Source organism: Pempheris klunzingeri, chromosome 6 (genome assembly GCF_042242105.1).
Source record: "Pempheris klunzingeri isolate RE-2024b chromosome 6, fPemKlu1.hap1, whole genome shotgun sequence".
Lineage (NCBI taxonomy): Eukaryota > Metazoa > Chordata > Actinopteri > Acropomatiformes > Pempheridae > Pempheris > Pempheris klunzingeri.
Genome location: NC_092017.1, coordinates 11,742,616 through 11,763,438, shown reverse-complemented (window position 1 = coordinate 11,763,438; position 20,823 = coordinate 11,742,616). Strand labels below are relative to the sequence as shown.

The following is a 20,823-nucleotide window of genomic DNA, read 5'->3' as shown; positions in this document are numbered from 1 at the left end:
CTAGAATTTGAAAGTAGAAAAAAATAGAAATACTCAAGTACAAAAGCCTCAAAATCGTATTTAGTTACTTTTCACTGGTGTCCTGGACACTAAATACATACCATCTATAAATGTATTACATTATGAATGAGGACTGGTCAGCAAGGCAGGTTCTCTCTCACACACACACACACACACACACACACACACACACACACACACACACACCCGAGCATCAATAAAAAAAACACAACGTCAGGTTTGTTGACTGTGTGACTTCAAACTTTTCATGTGAATCTCTTTGCATGCATTTGCTCCAGATGTGTGTGTGACAGCTGCAGCCCGCGCCGTGAGTCTCTTCCGTGCTGTGATTTAATTGGCTCAAAGTTTGTGATGCAGCTCCACCCTCCGCCTCTCCGTCCACGCCGACCCAAGGCCACACAGCCCGGGAGGGACACGGGGGGCCTCTTTGTGGGCTGGACCGGCGCTCTGACCAACATTACACCGCAGGTCACAGCAGGACAGAGGAGCAGGAGCAACAGGCTGCCAGCGAGGTCAGTGGCTCATTTCACTGCTCTGCTTTTGCCCTTAAACCCTCAGAGCCCTGCTGCTAAGCTAGCTAACGTGACTAACTAGCTAACTTAACCTAAACGTCAACCTGAGCTTGAACAAACTTCCCTTTGAGGAAACAGATACTTACTTTGTTAACGTCGCAGTTGTGATAATTTAGTGGGAGCCGATTTGAAGAGCGTAGTTTGCAGGAGTCACAGTTTCTCATGTGGGGTAAAGTTCACCATCCATTCAGAGGGGGAATGACAGCTGTCTGTGCAGTAAACAGCGCGCCCTATGGAGAGGACAGCACAGTGTTGGGTTCAAAAAGCAGCTAAAAGCTCCCAGATGGGAATCATCATCCTCTCAGCTTCATCAACACAGTTTATGTTTGTTCAACTACTATTTTTTTTTTTGCTCCACAATGGACTGATTCTTCGAAAGCTGTAAATGATTCTAATGAAAGGCAGCAAAGGCGTCTTTGTTGAATATGATATTGTGCACTGAAAATGAAGCAGTGTGACTTGGGTCTCAGAGTGTGGATTTTTCCCTCTCTCAAGTTGTTTCATTGGAGGGATCTTAAAGGCCCGAAGGAATTACATTATTGGATTTTTAACAGGGTGATTTTGTGGTTTCCTGACCCAGGACCCAAGCCAATTAATTCCACAGATCTGGCTCTGCACTATTTTAAATATAAATTCACTTTAACAATAGTAGCTCTGCCCGTCTGAGGTTACTCTTTTCTGCTTGTGTTCGTGTTACGTTACATCTCTTTCTCTCAGTCAGATCAGGGACAGCTCTTGGCTCTTTAACTGACTAGTTGTGATCTTTCTCTTGTTTCAGCTCTAACACTGTCCCTTGTGGCAAATGTCTCAATAGTTTCCTGGAGATACATCGGCATTAATATCTAAAGTCACATAGTGTTTCAGCTCCGAAATAGCAGCAGTGGCTTTTTTCTCTCTGTGAAAGGAGACGATGTGGCTCCGCATTGTGAGGATGTGACAAATAGTCTTTTAACGCAATAGGAAGAGGCCAGAGTCTTTTGTGTGAGCCCTTTGCTGGAATCACTTGTCAGTGAGATGATCATTTCAGAAAGTCTAAAACAGCTTAGTTTGTGTTGCATAACAGCGTTCCTCATAACATATGCTGTATCTGAAAATTATCTCGGGTTCATCTTTCACTTGATAGCAGGGAGTGTAGAGTCAGACTTTGCTTTGTAATAAAACCAGTGAGGATCTCATCAACTGCCTCTCAGAGAAACATGTTGCTCAACCAAGATGTTGCAACAAAATGCAATTTGCAATCACGCAGAGCCCTCAGAGACTGTCTGGAGCACCACAGGTCATGAAACCACCCGACAGAGTATCTTATTCACCCTGACATCTAAAAGAAAGTATGACATGAACTAACAGTTCTGTATAAAGGTCATCCGTGGTTGGAACTGCTCAGCTTCAGTGATGTGAGGCTCGTGTCTCCGTCAGCAGGTTCTTCTGTCAGGTGGATGTGAAGCCCCATCAACCCGAGTATTTACTAATGGCAACACGCTACAGCTGACCGGCCGCTGTCCTCACGCGACTGCTCTGTGTTTCCCCAGCAGTATGATCACAGGCCATGTCCATCTTTGACTCGTCTGCCCCATACATCAGGCCAACCATGGCAAATGCTTGTTAAGAGCTCCAGTAAATACAGGTGGAGTCCGCTAATGTCTCACGGTGCCATCTGGTAGAGCACAGACAGATGTTGTCCACATGTTGGGAGTGCCAGAAAGAAGAGGGAAAGATGCTTTGCTGCAGAGGTTTCTCTCCTATCAGCTTTCGTGCCTTTGTGTTTTGGGATGTTGTCATTAACGATTCATCTGCCCATTAGTTTCCTGATTAATGGTTGTTCTATAACAAAAAAAATGATGGAAAATCACATTTTTGTATGCATTATATGAAGTATACTGTTCTTGTGATACACATTACATTGCAACTGAAACTAATGCAATGTGGTGGATTGACAGCAAATCATTTTGACTGATTAATCATTTAAGTCATTTTCAAAGCAAAAGTGCTTAAACATAGCAGGTTCTGATTTCTCAAATGTGAATACTTGATGGTTCTGGTAGTAAGATAAATATTCTGGGGGTTGTGATGGCTGGACTGTTCAAACAATTGGACCACATATAATTGATTACACTAGAAAGTAATTGGCAGATTAATGGATAATTAGAATAACCAGCCTACCAGTTGCAGTCTCACATACAGTACAGTATAAGAGATTGAGGGTATTGTCCACATGGCCCACACCTAGAAGAGACATTCACTCATGTCACCCATCTTCTGTGAAAGTTGATTTGAAAATGACATACCGCTTCTCCTCCTCCCTTCAGGGACGAATAGAAACTGGATGAAAAATTGGACAATTGATTGAATAAATTATGGGTTTGTTTCACCCTTTTCTGTAACCCAGTTAAGTGTCAGTTTTAGTTTTCATCTAAGGTAATACATCATTGTATTAATGAACTAGCCTGGTTTTTCACTTAAAGCACTGTTTCACTTGAGTAATTCTTTTGGCCTAGTTTTTGATTAAAGCAATATTTTACATTAGTAGATGTGCTGTATTGCTCAATGTTTCACTTAACAATTTTCACTTGATATAAATGATATTGAGGTCCATTTTTTGGGTGAATAATCAGTCTCCAGCATTATTAGTTAGTGCCCTGCCCATTACTGCCCCGCTGGTCCACAGTTCTTCATGTGCTTCACGTCTACCATTATTCGTGTGTTTCCTCTTGACTCATATCTTAATTTTCAAATTAGACAAACTCCTGGACCCCCAGAAATCTTTCCCATTATTTATTTTTAATGTATTGCGCACACTGTGAGGCTGGCCCCTGTGGATGTTTGATGTCCTCTGTTAGTTTTTCTCTCCCACTGACCGCCTCAACAGCAGCACCTTTACACCTTTACAAAACATTTTAGTAAGGCTAGAACTAAAAATTCATTCTGTATTTGCCTCATTGGATGGCACAGACACACCCTGGCACACTTGTGGCTCCTCACAGTCTTGAAGTCTAGAAATGAGGAGGGATCAAATGAACCAGACACTCATTTTGGAGTTTTCCATAATCAACCCTCAACAAATTAAATCGTTATCTTGAGATATCCGTGTTTTGTTTTCTCGAGATAACAAAGATAATTTTCTCAAGATAATGAATTCATTATCACGAGATAATAAACACACTCACAGACGGTCCACTGTGGCGAGCTGCTGAGTGGAGAGTAGCATAGACCCACAGTGTGACCTCTGTCTCGTGTGATTATTTAACTCAAGTGTTAATTAGCACTGTATTTATTTACTCACTATACTTTGTATGAGCACTCTATAAGCAACATTCATATTTTTTACCTGTTTATTTGTTTTTGTCCATTCACGGTTAAACGGTTAACAGATCATGAAACTGTTTTTGTGATAATTATGTTTTTAAACTCACACATGCTTCACATTGATCCACCAAACTTTGGCCCCGGTTAGTTTCTCTTTTCATGAGCAAATTGTTTGGATTCTCCAGCTTCTGATGTCAAGACTTTATTATTCCAGGATGCCATATAGTTATAAAAATGTAAAAATATAGCTGTGGGAAGTTAACAAGAACAAATTCTACATGTATCATCCAATTTTTGGCTTTCAACCTCGACAGCTTAGAGACTTGAACTGTTTGCTTGGCTGCACTATTTTATTTTTTTAAGTCCAGTTTCATCCTCGTTGCATCATAGTGTTGACAAATGAATTTAGTATGGTTGAGTTGCCTTGCTGCCTATATTATTAAACCGTCTGACAGGGCAGCAATTCCATTCCTAAACTCATAACACACTATGTCTTTGCAAGATAAGTATACCCGCCACTTAAACGAAGAATATCAGAGAGGAAGATGTATTTCATCATGCATACCAAGCAATGTGAGGAGAGTCTGTGTTCCTGACACTCTGTATTCCATATCAGACATTGAATCCAGCAGTGACAATGGCAGAAAGCGGGAAGACTACTGAGACAGGAGCTGCAGCAGCAGAACCAGCTAATGGACACCAACAGGTGAGGAGCACTGTGACACCTATTTCAAAATCGTGGCACACTATGAACTCATTTGACTTTTATATATCCCTATGTTTATAAGCTACTGTGAGGAAGCTATCACTTCCCTAACAAAACTACTAAAACTGTCCTAAATAGAGTTTTTGTTTACACAGACAGGATTGTATTTCACATTTTTATATATTTTCAGTAACAGTAATAGTTGTTCTTCCTTTTGTCCTAGAGTGTTGTTTCCCGAGTGAGCAATTTACCTCTGGTCAGTTCGGCTTGCGAGGTGGTTTCCAGCGCCTACAGTAGCACCAAAGACAGCGTGCCCTTGCTGAAGGGGGTGATGGATGCAGCAGAGAGCGGCGTCCGAACCCTGGGAGCAGCCGCCTCCACGGGGTCCAAGCCTCTTTTGGACATTATAGAACCACAGCGTAAGTGTGGTTCTATATTTCTGTCTGTGCAAAATATGATGTAATACATGTGCAATTAGGGCACTCAAATTTACAACAGTGAAATGTAGTATAAATGAATATTGCAAGCTCGTTGCACATTTGAGGTGTGAAACCGATGTCGGATCCACTTGTTACCTCTGGGCTAGAATATGACAAGAATAAAATTGGTTTCTTTTAAGACCAGAATTTTCACATACTTTACTGAAGGCGTCAGTTTAACCTCTAAAACCCTTTCAGTTCTTACTGTAAACATGAAACAATTGTCACATGATATTACTTCTCACTTTACGTGTTAGCAAATTTCTTTGCACTTGTTTCAGTTGCTACAGCAAATGAGTACGCCTTGAAAGGGCTGGATAAGATGGAAGAGAAGCTGCCTATACTTCACCAGCCAGCAGACAAGGTCAGACATTAAACCATAATACTGCAATGCAGGCAAAAAATACATTCCACACCTTACTTAGTTTGTCTTTGATGATCTTTTTCACCTTTTTACTGTGCATTTTGACTGATGAATTATAAAGTCAACCATTATCCCACATGGTCTTTTTACAGCCCCTTTTATTACTCACACTTATGCTAACTTACACATTCATGTATCAAGACATGACACGAACATGACTGTGTTAATTAACTAGCCGTCTACGTACATTACATTGTATGTTATGTGACACTCCAGATAGCCATAGCAACAACTTTTACACTAACCAGTGTGTGAACCATTCCTGTAAGTCCTTGGTAAAAATAACCAAGCCATGGGTTAAACTCACTACAATCAGACATGAGTTTACCACAGTCTCTTTTCTCCTTTGATACAGTATATGACCAAGGTACAAGTGGGATAAAACACTCAGTGATGTCCTAGAAAAGAAAATACTGGCACATCCTGCATTATCACTTACGCTGTGAGCTGCTCCCTGTATGTGAACAATTGTCTAAAATGCTATATCTGCCAATAAGATAAGAGCTGTGAAGAAAATACATATTAGCAATACCATAACTCTCTGAGCATAGCATATAATTCACTCTTTCTTCCTCAGGTGGTGTCGGACACAGTAGGTATGGTGTACCAGTCGGTGGCAGGGGCCAAAGATGCTGTGCTGGGGGCTGTGATGGGTGGTGTCGAGCTGACCCGGGCAGCAGTCAGCGGAGGCATCATCACCGCCATGGGGACCAGGATGGGCCAGATGGTCAGCAGTGGGATGAGCCTGGCCCTGAGCCGATCCGAAGACTGGGTTGACCAGAACCTACCACTCACTGAGAGGGAGCTGGGTCAGTAGCTATCCTAAATGTGGAAAGCATAATCAGTCCATAAACCGGGGGGGGGGTGTTAAACCCATATGTCTACTGCTGAGGTATAGACAGGTGTGTTTTGACAGTTGGATCAAATGAAGCTGAAACAAGCTGAAATTGGGATTAATTAATTATGGACACTGAGTAGGCAGTTTGTGTTTATCAGAATGTTCTTTGACTCTAAGGCTGCTACTCTAAAGATAACTAAGAAATTTAGGGCTTCCAAATGAAGTCTGTAATGTTTTTGACCGCATAAAGTTGATACAATTGCATGTTTTATTGCAGGTGTGATGAAAAACAGTAAGCATTCCATGTTTTTCTCTCCTGATTATAATTGAAAACTTCTTTTCACTCCAGTGTTTCATAAATAATTCTGGTGTAAACAAAACTTGAATAGTGACAAAGCACTTTTACATTAGATTTAGTTGTTGTCTGTTTTAGCCTTTGAATTTACAGGTCAGATGAATAGGAAAAAAAGAACTTAGTTCCTCACTGACATATGAAAAGTACATGGCAGTGGTATCCCATGTACTTTTAGTTGTGCAATAGTAGTGCTTTACAGTATTGTTTTAAAGACGAAACGTTTAAAGTTAAACCTTATTTCCCCTACATCACTCTAAGCTTCATTTTATACTTTATAAATTGTAGCTGCCATTACTGCTTTTTCCTGAGACTTAATTTATTCCAAACTTAATATGAGTGATGATGGTATTTGCGCTATTTTCCATTTACTATGAGAGTCTGTAGTCATTGTTGTGTCCTCACTTCACAGATCTTTAGCAAAGGTCCAAATAAATCAGAAAGGCAAGATGGTATGATAAAACCATTAAATATTACCACAGTGGCTGAATATTAACACATGAATGGTTGATGCTATTCATAGAGAGGGAGGCAGATCATTCCAATGAACTTCCCTTCTGTGAACTTGGCCCATGAAGCACCTACAATTTCCAGCACTCACAGCTTTGACACCTGCTACTGTGATGTCATGTTATCATAACAACCTGCTATACTCCGATATAGCAGTAATACTCAAGGGGCCATTCTCTTCTCTGATTATGGATATGAAAAAGATGCAACTGCATTCAGCGCTGGCAGCAAAGTAGCCATAATGGCGGTACTCAGGGGATTTTGGATTTGTTCAGTGGTTATTGTGGCAAAGGCCCTCCGGACTAGCCAAAGTGGCTTTTAACAGAGGCACAGGGAGATAGTGTTACTCTGCATATCCCTTAGCTCCCACAGACTGATGACTGAAGGGAGTGAGCAGACTCAAGTCTTTTTGTCTCTTCTAAGCAGGACAGATGTGCCACCCAGCCCATGCCTCAAAGAATGTACACAAACTGAATTTTATCAGTGGATTTCTTCACTGACCATTAAAAGTAATACACAAGAGGAGGGATCAAGGATGGCTGATAAATTATTTTTTTGGATTATTCTTTTCCAAGGATTGGTAACACTGTTATTTTTGCTCACGTAAATATTTAAAGACATAGTGAAAATTCAAAATAACCCCACTATGTAGAACATCTCTTTTGAAAATATACACGCTAAGCACTGTTCTCTCACAGCTGCTGTGGCTGAGCCTGCCAACACTGAGGTGACTACCCTGTCGGCCAGCCCCAGCTACTTTGTGCGCCTGGGGAAACTCTCTGCCAAAGTACAGGAGCGAGCCCTACAGCAATCCCTGTTCCGTGCACAGCGTGCCAGGGAGACCATCTATACATCAGTATCTCAAATTACCAGTACTCTGGACCTGCTAGAGAGTGCACGCACCAGTCTGGGTACCGCCAGTACCCACATAGGAGGTGCCTCAGAGCAGCTGCTGCAACGCTGGACAGAGTGGAAGCAGAAGCAGGCTGGAGCTGGACAGACTGAGTCAGAGCCAGATGGGAGCAAAGACGAGGCTGAGGTCAGGCCTGGAGCATTTGGGAATTGACTTAATGTGCTCTAAACAGATTATTTTTGCATTTCACAGCCTTTACAGTGCATGTACTACACATATGCAGCATTTACACTCCAAAGTGATTTGGAATACTGCTTGAACAAATGAAAGAAATCTCAGATTATGGGGATAGTAAAAAAAAAAAAAAAGTGCATTTTAGATGCTGATATTGTATTTTAATTCCCTAAAGTGAGACAGAAGTGACATTACAATGTGTCATCAGGATTGGGATGGGATGGGAAAACTACTTAGTCCTAAGGTCGGAAAGGGAATTGCTGGGAATTGACATGTTACATCTTTACTATCATCTACCATTTAATTTTCTAATGTACATCATTTGTTGATATTTTTATTTCCACTTTCTGCTCACAGCAGCTGGAATGGCGGACCCTCTCCATGGTGCGCGGTCTGAGTGACCAGCTGAAGACTGCGTGCTCCAATGTGGTATCAAGTGCTCAGGGTCTACCAGGCGCAGTCCAGGATCAGCTGACCAACGCAAGGCAATCAGCTGAAGAACTGCATTCCTCTCTGGGGAACACCAGCACCATCACACCCATCCTTCTGGAGCGGAGCCGTCATCACCTGACACAAGTACTAATTGCACCTGCAGTGGTTTGTTTTGCTGTGTCAGCTCAGCTAGATATAGTTTAATGCTTGAAGTTTTATTTTATTTTTCAATACCATCACATACAGCACAGTTAGTCCTCCCATTACATTATTATTGGTGCTTAAATAATAACCGGAGAGACTTATTGGACAGGAATTTAACAGGAAACTCCTTCATACCTCTCATAAACAAACAACTATTCTCAGTGTTTGCTCATTCATATGCATTTATGAAACGGCTTGTATTTATTTTCAAAATTTTGTTAAAAGTAATACTAGCATGTGCTTTTTCCCAGGTTCAACAGTCTCTGGATGGTGTCATGGAGTACCTACTAAACAACACACCACTCAACTGGCTGGTGGGACCCTTTGCCCCTCAGATCACTGAGAAGGCAGAAGAAGATGTGCCGATGGAGCAGAGCGGACCACACAACTAGACTTTGTTGTGTTTCTCCATGAGTTGAGCAGTGTTTGCTGTAGAGGGGCCATTTTAAGAAATGTATATCTGCTTGCCGTAATGAAAGAGTTCTTAAATTGATGTAATCATGCTTTTTTCAGGGTACACTAAATTTGAACTTATTAGTTGATGACACTGCATTTGCGATGTAGAAGTTAATGCAATTTAATTATGACTTAAAGCACTGACCTGTGGCCTTAGAGAATTGTGCACTTTATTATGTATCATGGAAAAGATAAATGTATTTTTACATCTGTTGAATATTACTCTATGTATGTGCTTATACTGGTGTTCAGGCCTGCAGCTAAGGATGGTTTTCATTAACAACTAATCTGTCAATGATTATATGGATTTATCATTTAGTTGTTTTGTCCATGAAATGTCAGGGAAGGGTGAAAAATGACAATCAGTGTTTCCCAAAGGCCAATGTCTTGTTTTGTCCACAATTCAGAGATATTCAGGTTACTGTCATAGTTAAGAAACCAAAAAATATGTACTTTTAAAGGTTTTTTTCTCAAATTCATGCTTGTATTTGGAGATCCTTTGGAGAATAGGCTTATATGGTTTAATTAAAAAAGACAAGCTGCTGCAGCTGTTTTCAGCCTCTTTCTGTACGCTTCCTTTTAGAAGAACAGAACAATCTGTGAGCTTTGCCTTTGCCTTCAATATCTTTGTGCTGCTGGGAGCAAAATCTAAATGTGTTTTCACATACATATACTGAAAAATGGAGAGGACGGTCTTTTTCCATAGTTTGGCAGTCTTAAAACAAACTGGTGACAGATATGTATGTTGAGAAGACATTAAAAAGTGCATTTTGCATAATGTGGGACCTTTTTAAGATGTTTTTTTCCCTAAAAATGACTCAAAACAATCAATGGATTATCAAAAATAGTTGGTGATTAATCTAATAGTTCACAGTCAAATGCTAATCTTTGCAGTGTTTGAACGACTTTAGTTAGCGCCTGAAAAGAAGTCAAAGCATTCCCAGATTTAAGCCAAGACCATTTTAGGTCTCTAAATTCCCGGCGTGAGAACAGAACAGACATAAGCATGCGTCTGAATGAAATAGGGTCATAGTGGATTCACTGGTTTTTAGAGTGTCAATTTAAATGTCAGTGTTTTTCTGTCTGAGACTTGACGTGTTTATAGAAGCAGACAATGAGCCATCAATAAAATGCAGTCACTGTAGGTGGTGTTGGTGAGTGTTGTTGTTGTGGTGGACTTTGCGGTCTCTGGTTGACTGTGGTCTCCAGTTGACTTTGTGGTCTCCTGGTGGACTTTATGGTGTCCTGGTGGACTAGTGTGTCCTGGTGGACTTTATGGTCTCCCGGTGGACTTTGTGGTCTCCTGGTGGACTTTATGGTGTCCTGGTGGACTAGTGTGTCCTGGTGGACTTTATGGTCTCCCGGTGGACTTTGTGGTCTCCTGGTGGACTTTGTGGTCTCCTGGTGGACTTTATGGTGTCCTGGTGGACTTTATGGTCTCCCGGTGGACTTTGTGGTCTCTTGGTGAACTTAGTGTGTCCTGGTGGACTTTGTGGTCTCCGGTTGATTTTGTGGTCTCCTGGTGGACTCTGTGGTCTCCTGGTGGACTTAGTGTGTCCTGGTGAACTTTGTGGTCTCCTGATGGACTTAGTGTGTCCTGGTGGACTCTGTGGTCTCCTAGTGGACTTAGTGTGTCCTGGTGGACTCTGTGGTCTCCTAGTGGACTTAGTGTGTCCTGGTGGACTTTGTGGTCTCCTAGTGGACTTAGTGTGTCCTGGTGGACTTTGTGGTCTCCTAGTGGACTTAGTGTGTCCTGGTGGACTTTGTGGTGTGGCCCGTCCGGCTCGGGGCTGAATCGATGCCGAGGGTGACGTCATGGTCGTTGTTTCGAATGTCGGGAGCTAGCGCTGGGTAGGAGGCCGCGCGCTGTGCTGGGGACACAACTTGCTCAAATCTGAAGCCCAAGGTCGTCGACAGCCTCCGGTACCTTGAATTTCAGGTACTGCCTTCTTCCCAGGCCGCCGTGAGAGACCCCCGCTGCCCGTAGCCGATTTTAATCCTGCTAGGACGCTGTCGGGAAGCGCACTGCTTTTAGGGTTGGCTGATTATGCTAGCGGTTCGGCTAACGCTAGCTAGCTAGCACTAGCGTTTATTCGATTTAAAACACAGGATTTGTTTACAGTTTGTCGCTAAGGACGCCACACTTTTTTATTTTCTTGATTTTCATCATGATGGAAGGCTACCACGCGAGTTTTGTCCCTCTTTTGTATTGGTATTCAGAGTCAGACAGACAAAACATCCAGTGAGGCTGTGTGCTAATGTTACAGTGTTTGCTTTGAGCTATGCGAGCATAGGACGCCAATTGTTTTCTGCTGCGGACAAACTCAAACTGGGGACAGTCAGCTGTAAGTTGTTTAGCTGGATTGTAAGCAACATAGCGTTAATATTTGCTAGCTCAACAGCTAATTTGAGAGTTTAGGGATTTCGCGATGGTTTTGTTCAGACATGTCTTTAGCTTTTGTTCCTTTTCTTGTTAACTTTGTCCTGAGAAAAACATCTTGCTGTGCGGTGGAAGAAAACAAACTCACGTTAGCTGAGCTAGCTCATGTTTTCGCAGATTGTAACTTGCCTTTTATAGTGGACCTGTGCTCGGCTCTTTGTATCGTTAACTACCTTTTGTTTTCATTGTTGTGAACAGCTCTCCACCTAGTTTTGTGACAGTGCCATAGCTTACTACTTTTAAAACTCCTGGCGCATGCTGCAGGAGGATCACGACATTATTAAGTGATCATTTTTATTTTGTATGTATTTACTGCCTTATTTTGCCATTAATGCCATAGATTGATTTCGTCTTTTACATTACTCTAGAAACATAATTTAGACTCAGTTAAGTGTGACCAAGCCAGTTCTGCAACTAGACCAGAACTGGATTTTGTTGTGTTTAATTTTCATTGATGATGAAGGTATGAACCTGTTTACCAAGCCTTCATCACAGCTACAATTAATAGGCCATAAACCCTCAGCTCTCAAAAGCAAGTCACATTTTCTTCAACTATACTCTCATGCTCCAATGCCAGTCTCCAAACTCTTTTAGCTAAGAACAATCAATAACCATGTAATCAAATAGGGACTGCTAATCATTTTGACTAACTTCTGCAACCCCATTTTCAGGAATATCCTCTCCCATCCCCCTTACCCCCTCTGTCAGAGCATGGCTCAGGAGACCAATCAGACGCAGGTGCCAATGCTTTGCACTATGGGATGTGGTTTCTATGGTAACCCCCGCACCAACGGCATGTGCTCGGTCTGCTACAAGGAACACCTGCAGAGACAACAGGGAGGGGGGCGATCCAGCCCCCCGGGAGAGAAAGGTAGGAAGATGGGAGAGACATGACCTATAAAAAGCAGGGGTGGTACTGGATGTGAGTGTTAGGTGGGAAAGACCTTAACTTGGAAAAGGGGGTCACTTGAAAACTATACAGGCATGGGGGGCACTTGAATTCGCTAAAAGGGGTTGGAGAACAGAGGTAGCAGTAGCTGCCTACACTGTGGCATCAGAAAGCAAGAGAGTGACATCTCCATCTGTTGTTTCACATTAACTTCAAACACATCTGATCACGGTTGACAAACACGAGCCATGAATGGCATAGATACTTAAGATCAAATTGAAAGTCATTCATGTTCACGACCAAAACAACAGGTTCTGTGTTCGCGCTATCAGCCTGTTCTGTGCCCACACAGCTGCTACATCACCGGCAGGGTCACCAGGGTCAGCCAGTGTGACTGTGGAGAGTGCAGCCTCAGAGCCCAGTACAGAGGTGGCGGGGACCCCACCTGAGGAACAAACAACCAGGTATTTGTTCAGTCCTGCATTGTTCTAATGACTGCTGAAACAATAAGCCGTGCTGTAATTTTAATGCCATTCATCAAGAAAAATTGTACACACAATATTGTGTGTTCATTAAGTGTTTCTCAAGAAGCTGATCAGACAAATTAAGTAATTATATGAAAATCATTTGAAAACTGTGGTCTCTTGTGCATGGTGCTTGTCATTACATTGGCATTTGCTTATATTAAAATGCCTGTTTAATTGACTTAATCATGATTAGATCAGTTCATCAGTAGCTGTAGCACATTGAGTTGTAATATGTTCTCATTAGTCTCTTCAATTAGAACAAGCACAACAGTTTGCCTCTGCAGAAATAAGAGATGGTAAGCTACTACATGTATATTCACTTCTTACTGTTCAACATACAACCTGCTTGGATTTTGTTACAATCCTTTGGCCACTTAAACATCTTTGATTTGCCCTGTTGACTCTGGTCAGAGTTCTTTGCCTGTTAATCTCAAATCTTCAGCCAGTTTTAAGGGGTTGATGCAACAGTGTGTAATCTGACATATTTACAAGAACCAAAGTGACAGCGTGCGACAGAGTGTCAGCCAAGCACAACACAAGGTCATAGGTGACTGTGGTGCTGTATTATTTTATAGCCTCTATAGGTGGCATTACTTTTTTTTATGTTGACTATAAATTTGAAATGTATAGGTCACCCTTGTCATTTAGTGGTTCTATCTCTGCTTTGCATTCTCACACCTTTACCATTAAACCAATGGAGACTAAGTCTTTTTTTCAAAAATGCTTTACCTGTACAATTACACACATCATCCTTGTCTGTAAGCAGGCCTTGCCACACCATGCCTTTTACTATTTATTTACATTCTTAATTTACTTATTGTGGATTGTCATGGGATAGTAATAGAGTGATTCCTTTACACAGTTTTTTTTTTTGACATTTTCACCAAGTCTTCTGATATTTTTGGAGGGTTTTTAGTACTTTTTTCTTAAAGTTAAGTTGACACTGAACGAAAGCGCTGAAGAGTGAAGTTTTGTAAAAACTTGCCCAAGGGCTTGCTCTTAAAATTGCTGCATAATGGAGAATAATCGTTGCAGGCCTAGTTCATTTTTTTGTAATTAAGCTTTTTTGTAAGGGCTCTTGTATGGCTTGCTTTAGTTAAGCCATTAAATCATTCTTTTTGGATTTTTGAAATATGTGATGAATGAGAAGTATTTGAGGATGATGATGTCGTGGATTTCTATGAGGCTGTTTATAATTGCTAAAAAAAGACTTTGTGTTGTAATATTAGCTGCTTGTGCTGGAATTTTTTTCATGGATGTAAATGTCATTTCCTGGAAAGAAGCAAACATGGAGAAGAATAGATCTTTAAAGCAAGAAAGTCAGCTAAAAGACTAGAGGATTTAGTATTTGAGCAGTCGACGTACAGTAGTATGATAAAACACCCATGCTTGCATTTCTGAGTGCCCTGAAAAACAAAGCCTACCCACATTATAATGAACCCAGTTATTAGAGAAGTGTGTTGCTAACATCTGCAGTCAAACCAAAAATACATAAATCTCTCAACACTACAAAATTAATTACGTCTTAATTCTTAATGTAATTTTTGAATTGGAAGATGATTCCTGCATTCTTTTTTTTTTTTTTTTTTTTGTCATTGCAGTCCCAGCTCCCCCAGCCCTGTAACTCAACAGATGACAGCTATGAGCATCTCCCAGGATTCAGGAGCTGTAGACTCTGATCGAGCAGAGGCTGATGAGGGAGAAGAGGAGGGTACTTCCAACAGCACAGGTAAATTTACAGTACATACAGTAAGACACACTCACAGTTGTGGAGAGCACAACTTTTTTACCGTGGGATGCCCTCTACCATAAGCAGCCCCTTAACAATGAAAACAATATACTCTGTGATGATGGTTTCCAAGTGTTTTTTTTCTTTCCCTTTTTGTTTTTGTTTTTTGCCCTCCACTTTCTGTAACCTGTCTAATCCCACCGTTAGACAACATTGTAAGGAAATTGTCTTTATTATGACTAAAATGATATTTGATGAAACATTAAAGATGGTTTAGTGGGTGTATTGGCCTCAGTAAAAGAAATAAAGAATACATTATGAGAAAACATAGTCAAACGTAGTAAAACACAGTCATCCTCATACACGGGCATGTATTTGAACAGGCAGTGAATGAAAGGTTCTGTGACCAATTTCCTTGTTGGTGTGTTTTTTCCCCCCCACCAGAGCCAGTGGGGGAGGCAGCACAGGCTTTGTCTGATAATGACCAAACTCCTGATAAAAGCAAGAAAAAGAACCGCTGCTTTTCTTGCCGGAAGAAAGTGGGCCTTACTGGTAAGGAAGACAAAAATGTCATACACATACACCCACACACTGAGTAGAGAGCTCTGCTTAAGCACTGACATGGTTCATAAGTTTATGAGTCATGAACCTGCTTTGCAGGGATACTCCACTTACCAAACATTCACAACCTAGCAGAATTTCAGAACAGTTTGTTTCTCATATCAGCAGTGTGTAGGTTTTGGTAAACTCACTGTTATTGACACTCAGTCATTGTCTCATATCTAACTTTGGCTTTCCGGTTTGAAGGGGCAAAGTGTCCAAATGGATATCTTACAATGTGCGTCACACAGTACAGGATGGACCATTTTTAACATCATAGCACTGCAAGAAGTCCCTTTTGTAAATCTAAAGCAAGAATTGCCCAATCACAATGAAAATCTTGTGAAAAAGCAGTAATCCAAGGAGATGACAGTTTGTGAACACACCTTTTGAATTATTACAATATTATTATTATACAATAATATTTTTGGTTTTATCATGAATCTGGAAAGGAGTGACATTTTTGCGCTACTCAGATAGAAGACTCTGATTTGAGTTCTGATTTGGACGCCTGATTTTGTTCACGTTCTCAGCAGTGGTGTTCCCCAAGGACTGATCAAAGGCATCTTGTTCTTTTTTTATTGACATTCAGTATCTGTCACCATTTACAATAAAGATCAATGGCAAAGTTGCACACACATTTTTTACAGTATCAGCAAGCTTTTGAAATCCCCACAGTCTTATCTGAGCTCTGACTCAGATCTTAGGTTTGACTCCCACATTTGGTCATGTTTCTTCTGCCTAACCAGCATCTAATCACACACAGACTAAATACTGTTCTCAAATCAACAGCTCCTTCAATTGTCACTGGTCCAAAACACAAAAGGAAGACCACATATTACTCTCGTACTAGCATCCTTGCATTGGCTTATTCCTACATTTTTAAATAAATTATATTCTACTGCTGGTTTAGAGTGCTCATTACGATCAAACCTACATATCCAAAATCCATGGTTTGTCTAATGATTTTCCCCCACAACCAAACACTGGTACAGAGAGCAACATACTGCAGGTTAGTGGTGCATTTCACAGTGAACTGCTGGCCTCCAGCTTTTTGCCAAAATGGATTACCTCAAAGGAGGCTCCAGTCACCATTTAATGTTGAAAAGTAATATTTGCATTTTAGGTCTGACCCTGACCAGGATCCTCAGTATGCATGTGAAAGTGCAGTGTGATAATGGCAGTACCCTCAAGGCTTAAAGAAGCAGTTGCAGACCAGTATTCATGTCCCGTTTTACTGTTCTATAAAATATGCTCAGTTAAACAGCAGTTAAAGAACAAATGTACCCAAACTGTGGGTGTATTTACCCTCTTGTCCTGATTGGCAAAATTGGTATGCTAACTCTTAAAATGTGTGATGATGTTTATAATAAAGTGTTCGTGTTCACTGACCGTGTTTGCTTCTCTTCGCTGAAGGTTTTGACTGTCGCTGCGGCAACCTGTTCTGTGCCATTCACCGTTATTCTGACAAACACGACTGTCCCTATGATTACCGGAGTGCAGCTGCTGCCCGCATACGCAAGGAAAACCCCATCGTGGTGGCTGAGAAAATTCAGAAGTTATGAGGACTGGGCGCAAAAAAAAGTCTCTGACTTTGTGAATTTGAACAATGGCGACTTGGATGAAAATACCTGATATCATGGCTTCATTTGTTCATGGTAGTCTAAGGACGGGCGGGGTGGGGTGGTGAGGTCGCAGCCACTGTCCAGACGCTTCCCATACTAGCATCTCCCTCTCTCTCCACTAGTGACTGCGGCTGACCCTGAGTGTTTCTCTGTGTGTGTGTGTGTGTGTTTGTATGAAAGTGTGTGTGTGCACATTTGCTTGAGAGTCGGGGAGAGAGCTGTAGGGGCTTGGTGGACATAAGTGTTGCTGTGGGGAGGGAAGGCATTTGATTTTACCCCTTTTTGTTTTTCAACTTGGGGAATCGTGTGAGTTTATTTTTATACAATCCCTGTGAGGTAGTTGAAATGAGATGGGGGTAAGCTGTTGAGGAATGTGTCACAGCCTGGATAATGACACAGAGCTCTATTAAGGTCTAGCAAGTTTAAAACAAAAACCCTAACTGAGGGATTTCATCTATCAGCAAGACCTTTTAAGGGCTTTGGAATATAATTTTTTCTCCTAGGCTGAAAATGATGTCAACTTCTTGTCAAATTGGCAGATTTTTTTTCCTTCCCATCTCTTTACTCAATGGGTCACCACATTTTGAACTCCCAAGTCTCAGCATTTTCCAGAAACGTTTCTCTTTGATATATTGACTTATCATACTGATATTGGGTGCATGAACAGTTATTGGAGGGGGGAAGGTAGGGGAGGGCGAGGGGAGGGGAAACTGAGAACCTTGACTTAACTGAGTGATTGAATTCTGTGTTTATTATAAAAAAAAATTTTTTTTTCTGTTTTAATGAGCGTATGATATCAGAAGATCTATATTAATATATTGTAGTTAGCTTGAATTGTGTGATTGCATTCTATTTATTTTTTATTGTTTGGTTGGTCTGTGCTGGAGGATTGGCAGCATGTGTCAGCAAATCATTAAGATTTGCACTTAACCTTTTCAATTATATTTAAGTAATTCCATCTTGATTATATAACCATTGAATAAAAAATACACAAGCTCTGACATGATGGAGTAGAGTCCAGTTAAGCCGGTACAACTACAATAGTGCAGCAAAATTTCCGTTGTTTTGGATTTGGAAACAAAGCACAACGAAGTGTGTCTACTGCAGAGCACAAAGTAATGTGCCGCACCCACTCAGTTTTGTTCAGCATCTGGGTCATTTGCAGTTTATATCTGATCCGCACAGCAGGCTCGCTGAAGATATTGCCTTGTTGTTGGATTGATGAGACGTTTTGTTTTAAGTTAGGTGGCGTGTTCTTCTTGAATGCCCTTCTCTGTTCTATGGAGTCAAAGTGAAGCTCCATGTTTTCTCCAACCACCAGCAGACCACTGACACATGCTGAATGAAAACTGACCTGGGACACAGTTAGTCCATGCATTGGCACACCTTCTGCTCAGCTAAAGTTAAGATTGTCGCAATGCTACAGAGATGCGTGCTGCGCTTTTATGATGTGCTCAGATTCAGGCAAGTCCTTACTATGAAGACCGCTTCTAGCTAGCTTCTTCTAGGAAGATCAAACTTACATGCATGTGTGCAGTCGTACATATGAGTTACTGTTTTGTAACTGACTGCAGTTTGAAACGAAGCTGGAATGTTTAAAAAGACGCACAGCAGTAGCACAATGCATGGCTGGAACCGTGAGGTTCAAGTTACCGGGACTCTACAGTATTTTTTCCAAATGTAAATACCATATGGCTCCTATTCATATAGTATAATCTTAATGTAGACTTTTGCCAGGTAATAAAGGTGGGGGACTAAGGTGAGGAATTGTACTATGTGTATAAAAGTGCTTTTCATAATTATCCAAAAAAAGAATGTGCTACAAATGGCACTGACTTTGTTTCCCACCATCTTGATCCCTTTTTATTTACAAGTTTGTTTTACCCCATCATCTGCCCATATTATGTCCAGTGTGTTCAGTAACTGGCTCTACTATGAGTATCTCCTACAGGCCATGTGGCTTTTGTTCCACAATACTAGTCAGATTGTTAACAAGACCCTTTAAGCTTTATTAATCTTGCTGAACTACAAAGTATTGCAGCCCCATGCTTTTATCCTGTTACTGAATTCTCCTCATAGCATAGCGATATTGCTGAAAGATAAAAAAGAGCCCCCAGGAGACGTAGAGCGACATTTGAGGTATCATCTCTTCATTATCAAAAGCTTTCTTTGTAAATGTTGCTTGATTTTGGCCATTAAATATTTATGGCAAATGGTGCAGAAAAATTGCAAGGAATTTGCAGGGTATGCAATTTCAAGATACGCCAATTCAGAATGTGTTGGACTTGAAAGACCCTTTTCATTGCATTCACAGAATATCATGTTGGACCTGCTTGAGTTTAGTTCGGGCTCCTTTGTTCAAACACTGGCCTTCATCAGAATTCCTATTTTAGTCCTAGTGATGCTGATGGTGTTGTGACTTAGCATGCCACCACAGAGACTTTTTACCCAGGATGAGGTGATCATCTGAAGGCCTTGACTGTGATTCGATCACCACTAGTTGAAAAATTAAAATTCAGATGTCATTTATGGGAATTATTGTCATGTGTAGGGGAACTTGTGGTTTGAGCAGCTCTGCTGTTTGGTGGTCCCTTAGGTGTATCTTCTATATTCAGAATACTGTAACTTGCCTGCTGGGTTGATGCCCATAACAACACATTGTCTCCAACAAAACGCTCAGTTTTCCTTAACAGATTAAAAGCTGTCACAGAGAAAAAGTCCTTTACATGGAATGATTGTTCAGCTCCGTAAATCATGAGGATGTCATGGTTTACACTTTTCTATTGACTGCTCATATCAAACCCCTCCTCTTTTCTTAATAAACATGAGCAGTTTGAATGTAAACCACCATAATTCACATCATAAGCTGTAATGTCATTTATCAAAGTACTTGGCTCTGATATTGACTTTGTGGACAGTTGGAAAACAAATAGTTTTGACTGTTTCTGATGAAGGACTTGGCACCAGCAATTAGGGCAACCATACCTGAATAATCTAGATATTATCAGTAGATATGTGTTTTTCTTCCTTCTGTTACTTTGGTAGAGTTTTGATGTCTTCTGTCTTTAGCACAACCTTTCGTAATCAGTGTCTTCATCGTGCAAAGGTTTTGATTGATAATGATGATAAACCTGACGGCTGTGATGAATCTGGTTGAAATTCAGTTTGACTGCAGAAATGAGGACAAACGACGATGACTTGATTCATTCTGTCTTTCAAGATGAGCTTGAGGGACATCAGATGAAATCTACAATGTTCACAGAGCTGTAGTTCTTGTCCTTTGGCACTCCAGTCCCCCAGAAACACCACCAGATATCTTTTTATTTTGTTTTTCTTTAAAGATTTAGGATTGTATGATGTGTAAGAGTAAGTATAAAACAATAAATTCACAAAGTTTATTTTAAATTACACTTGTCTTGTGTGTTTATGTGTGCATATTTATTTATTTAATGTTGCTGGCTAAATATTGAGGCACAATTTTCTAGGAAATAATGATTTATTCAGTAGAAAGATGTACAAAAATTATTTATATATTTAATGATATACAGTTAAAAATGTTAATGCCTCCTTTGCTGCTCTGGTATATGTACATGCTGTGGCCCCACTGTTTTGTACTTGTATATTGTTTT

The 20,823-nt window shown here is 40.8% G+C and overlaps 2 protein-coding genes across 5 annotated transcripts; both read left to right on the top strand.

The window, feature by feature from the left end:
• Window positions 1–397: 397 nt before the first annotated feature.
• Window positions 398–10,086, top strand: plin3 (perilipin 3). Its single transcript, XM_070832660.1, has 8 exons — window positions 398–533; window positions 4,513–4,602; window positions 4,826–5,021; window positions 5,363–5,445; window positions 6,083–6,314; window positions 7,904–8,244; window positions 8,650–8,868; window positions 9,180–10,086. Exons 2-8 carry the CDS (start codon window positions 4,534–4,536, stop codon window positions 9,318–9,320), a joined length of 1,281 nt encoding a protein of 426 aa, XP_070688761.1. The 5' UTR covers window positions 398–533; window positions 4,513–4,533; the 3' UTR covers window positions 9,321–10,086.
• A 965-nt stretch (window positions 10,087–11,051) lies between these two features.
• Window positions 11,052–20,599, top strand: LOC139202537 (AN1-type zinc finger protein 5). 4 transcript variants are annotated; one of them, XR_011584361.1, is made up of 7 exons: window positions 11,054–11,323; window positions 12,496–12,695; window positions 13,066–13,177; window positions 14,842–14,969; window positions 15,414–15,521; window positions 16,986–19,609; window positions 19,653–20,599. XR_011584361.1 is itself a non-coding variant. In XM_070832059.1 (6 exons), exons 2-6 carry the CDS (start codon window positions 12,536–12,538, stop codon window positions 17,132–17,134), a joined length of 657 nt encoding a protein of 218 aa, XP_070688160.1. In that variant the 5' UTR covers window positions 11,052–11,323; window positions 12,533–12,535; the 3' UTR covers window positions 17,135–20,599. The 4 variants fall into 4 exon arrangements, 3 of the variants coding, with proteins under 3 accessions (XP_070688160.1, XP_070688158.1, XP_070688159.1); XM_070832059.1 differs by having other exon boundaries at window positions 11,052–11,323; window positions 12,533–12,695; window positions 16,986–20,599; XM_070832057.1 differs by having other exon boundaries at window positions 16,986–20,599.
• Window positions 20,600–20,823: the final 224 nt, after the last annotated feature.

What these genes read in the sequence shown, in the direction of transcription:
- plin3 (XM_070832660.1), top strand. Translation starts at nt 4,534, where the DNA reads ATGGCAGAAAGCGGGAAGACTACTGAGACAGGAGCTGCAGCAGCAGAA. An exon ending in CAGCTAATGGACACCAACAG is followed by an intron (nt 4,603 to 4,825) that starts GTGAGGAGCACT and finishes CTTTTGTCCTAG; the next exon opens with AGTGTTGTTTCCCGAGTGAG. An exon ending in GGACATTATAGAACCACAGC is followed by an intron (nt 5,022 to 5,362) that starts GTAAGTGTGGTT and finishes CACTTGTTTCAG; the next exon opens with TTGCTACAGCAAATGAGTAC.
- LOC139202537 (XM_070832059.1), top strand. Translation starts at nt 12,536, where the DNA reads ATGGCTCAGGAGACCAATCAGACGCAGGTGCCAATGCTTTGCACTATG. An exon ending in CAGCCCCCCGGGAGAGAAAG is followed by an intron (nt 12,696 to 13,065) that starts GTAGGAAGATGG and finishes GTGCCCACACAG; the next exon opens with CTGCTACATCACCGGCAGGG. An exon ending in CCTGAGGAACAAACAACCAG is followed by an intron (nt 13,178 to 14,841) that starts GTATTTGTTCAG and finishes TTGTCATTGCAG; the next exon opens with TCCCAGCTCCCCCAGCCCTG.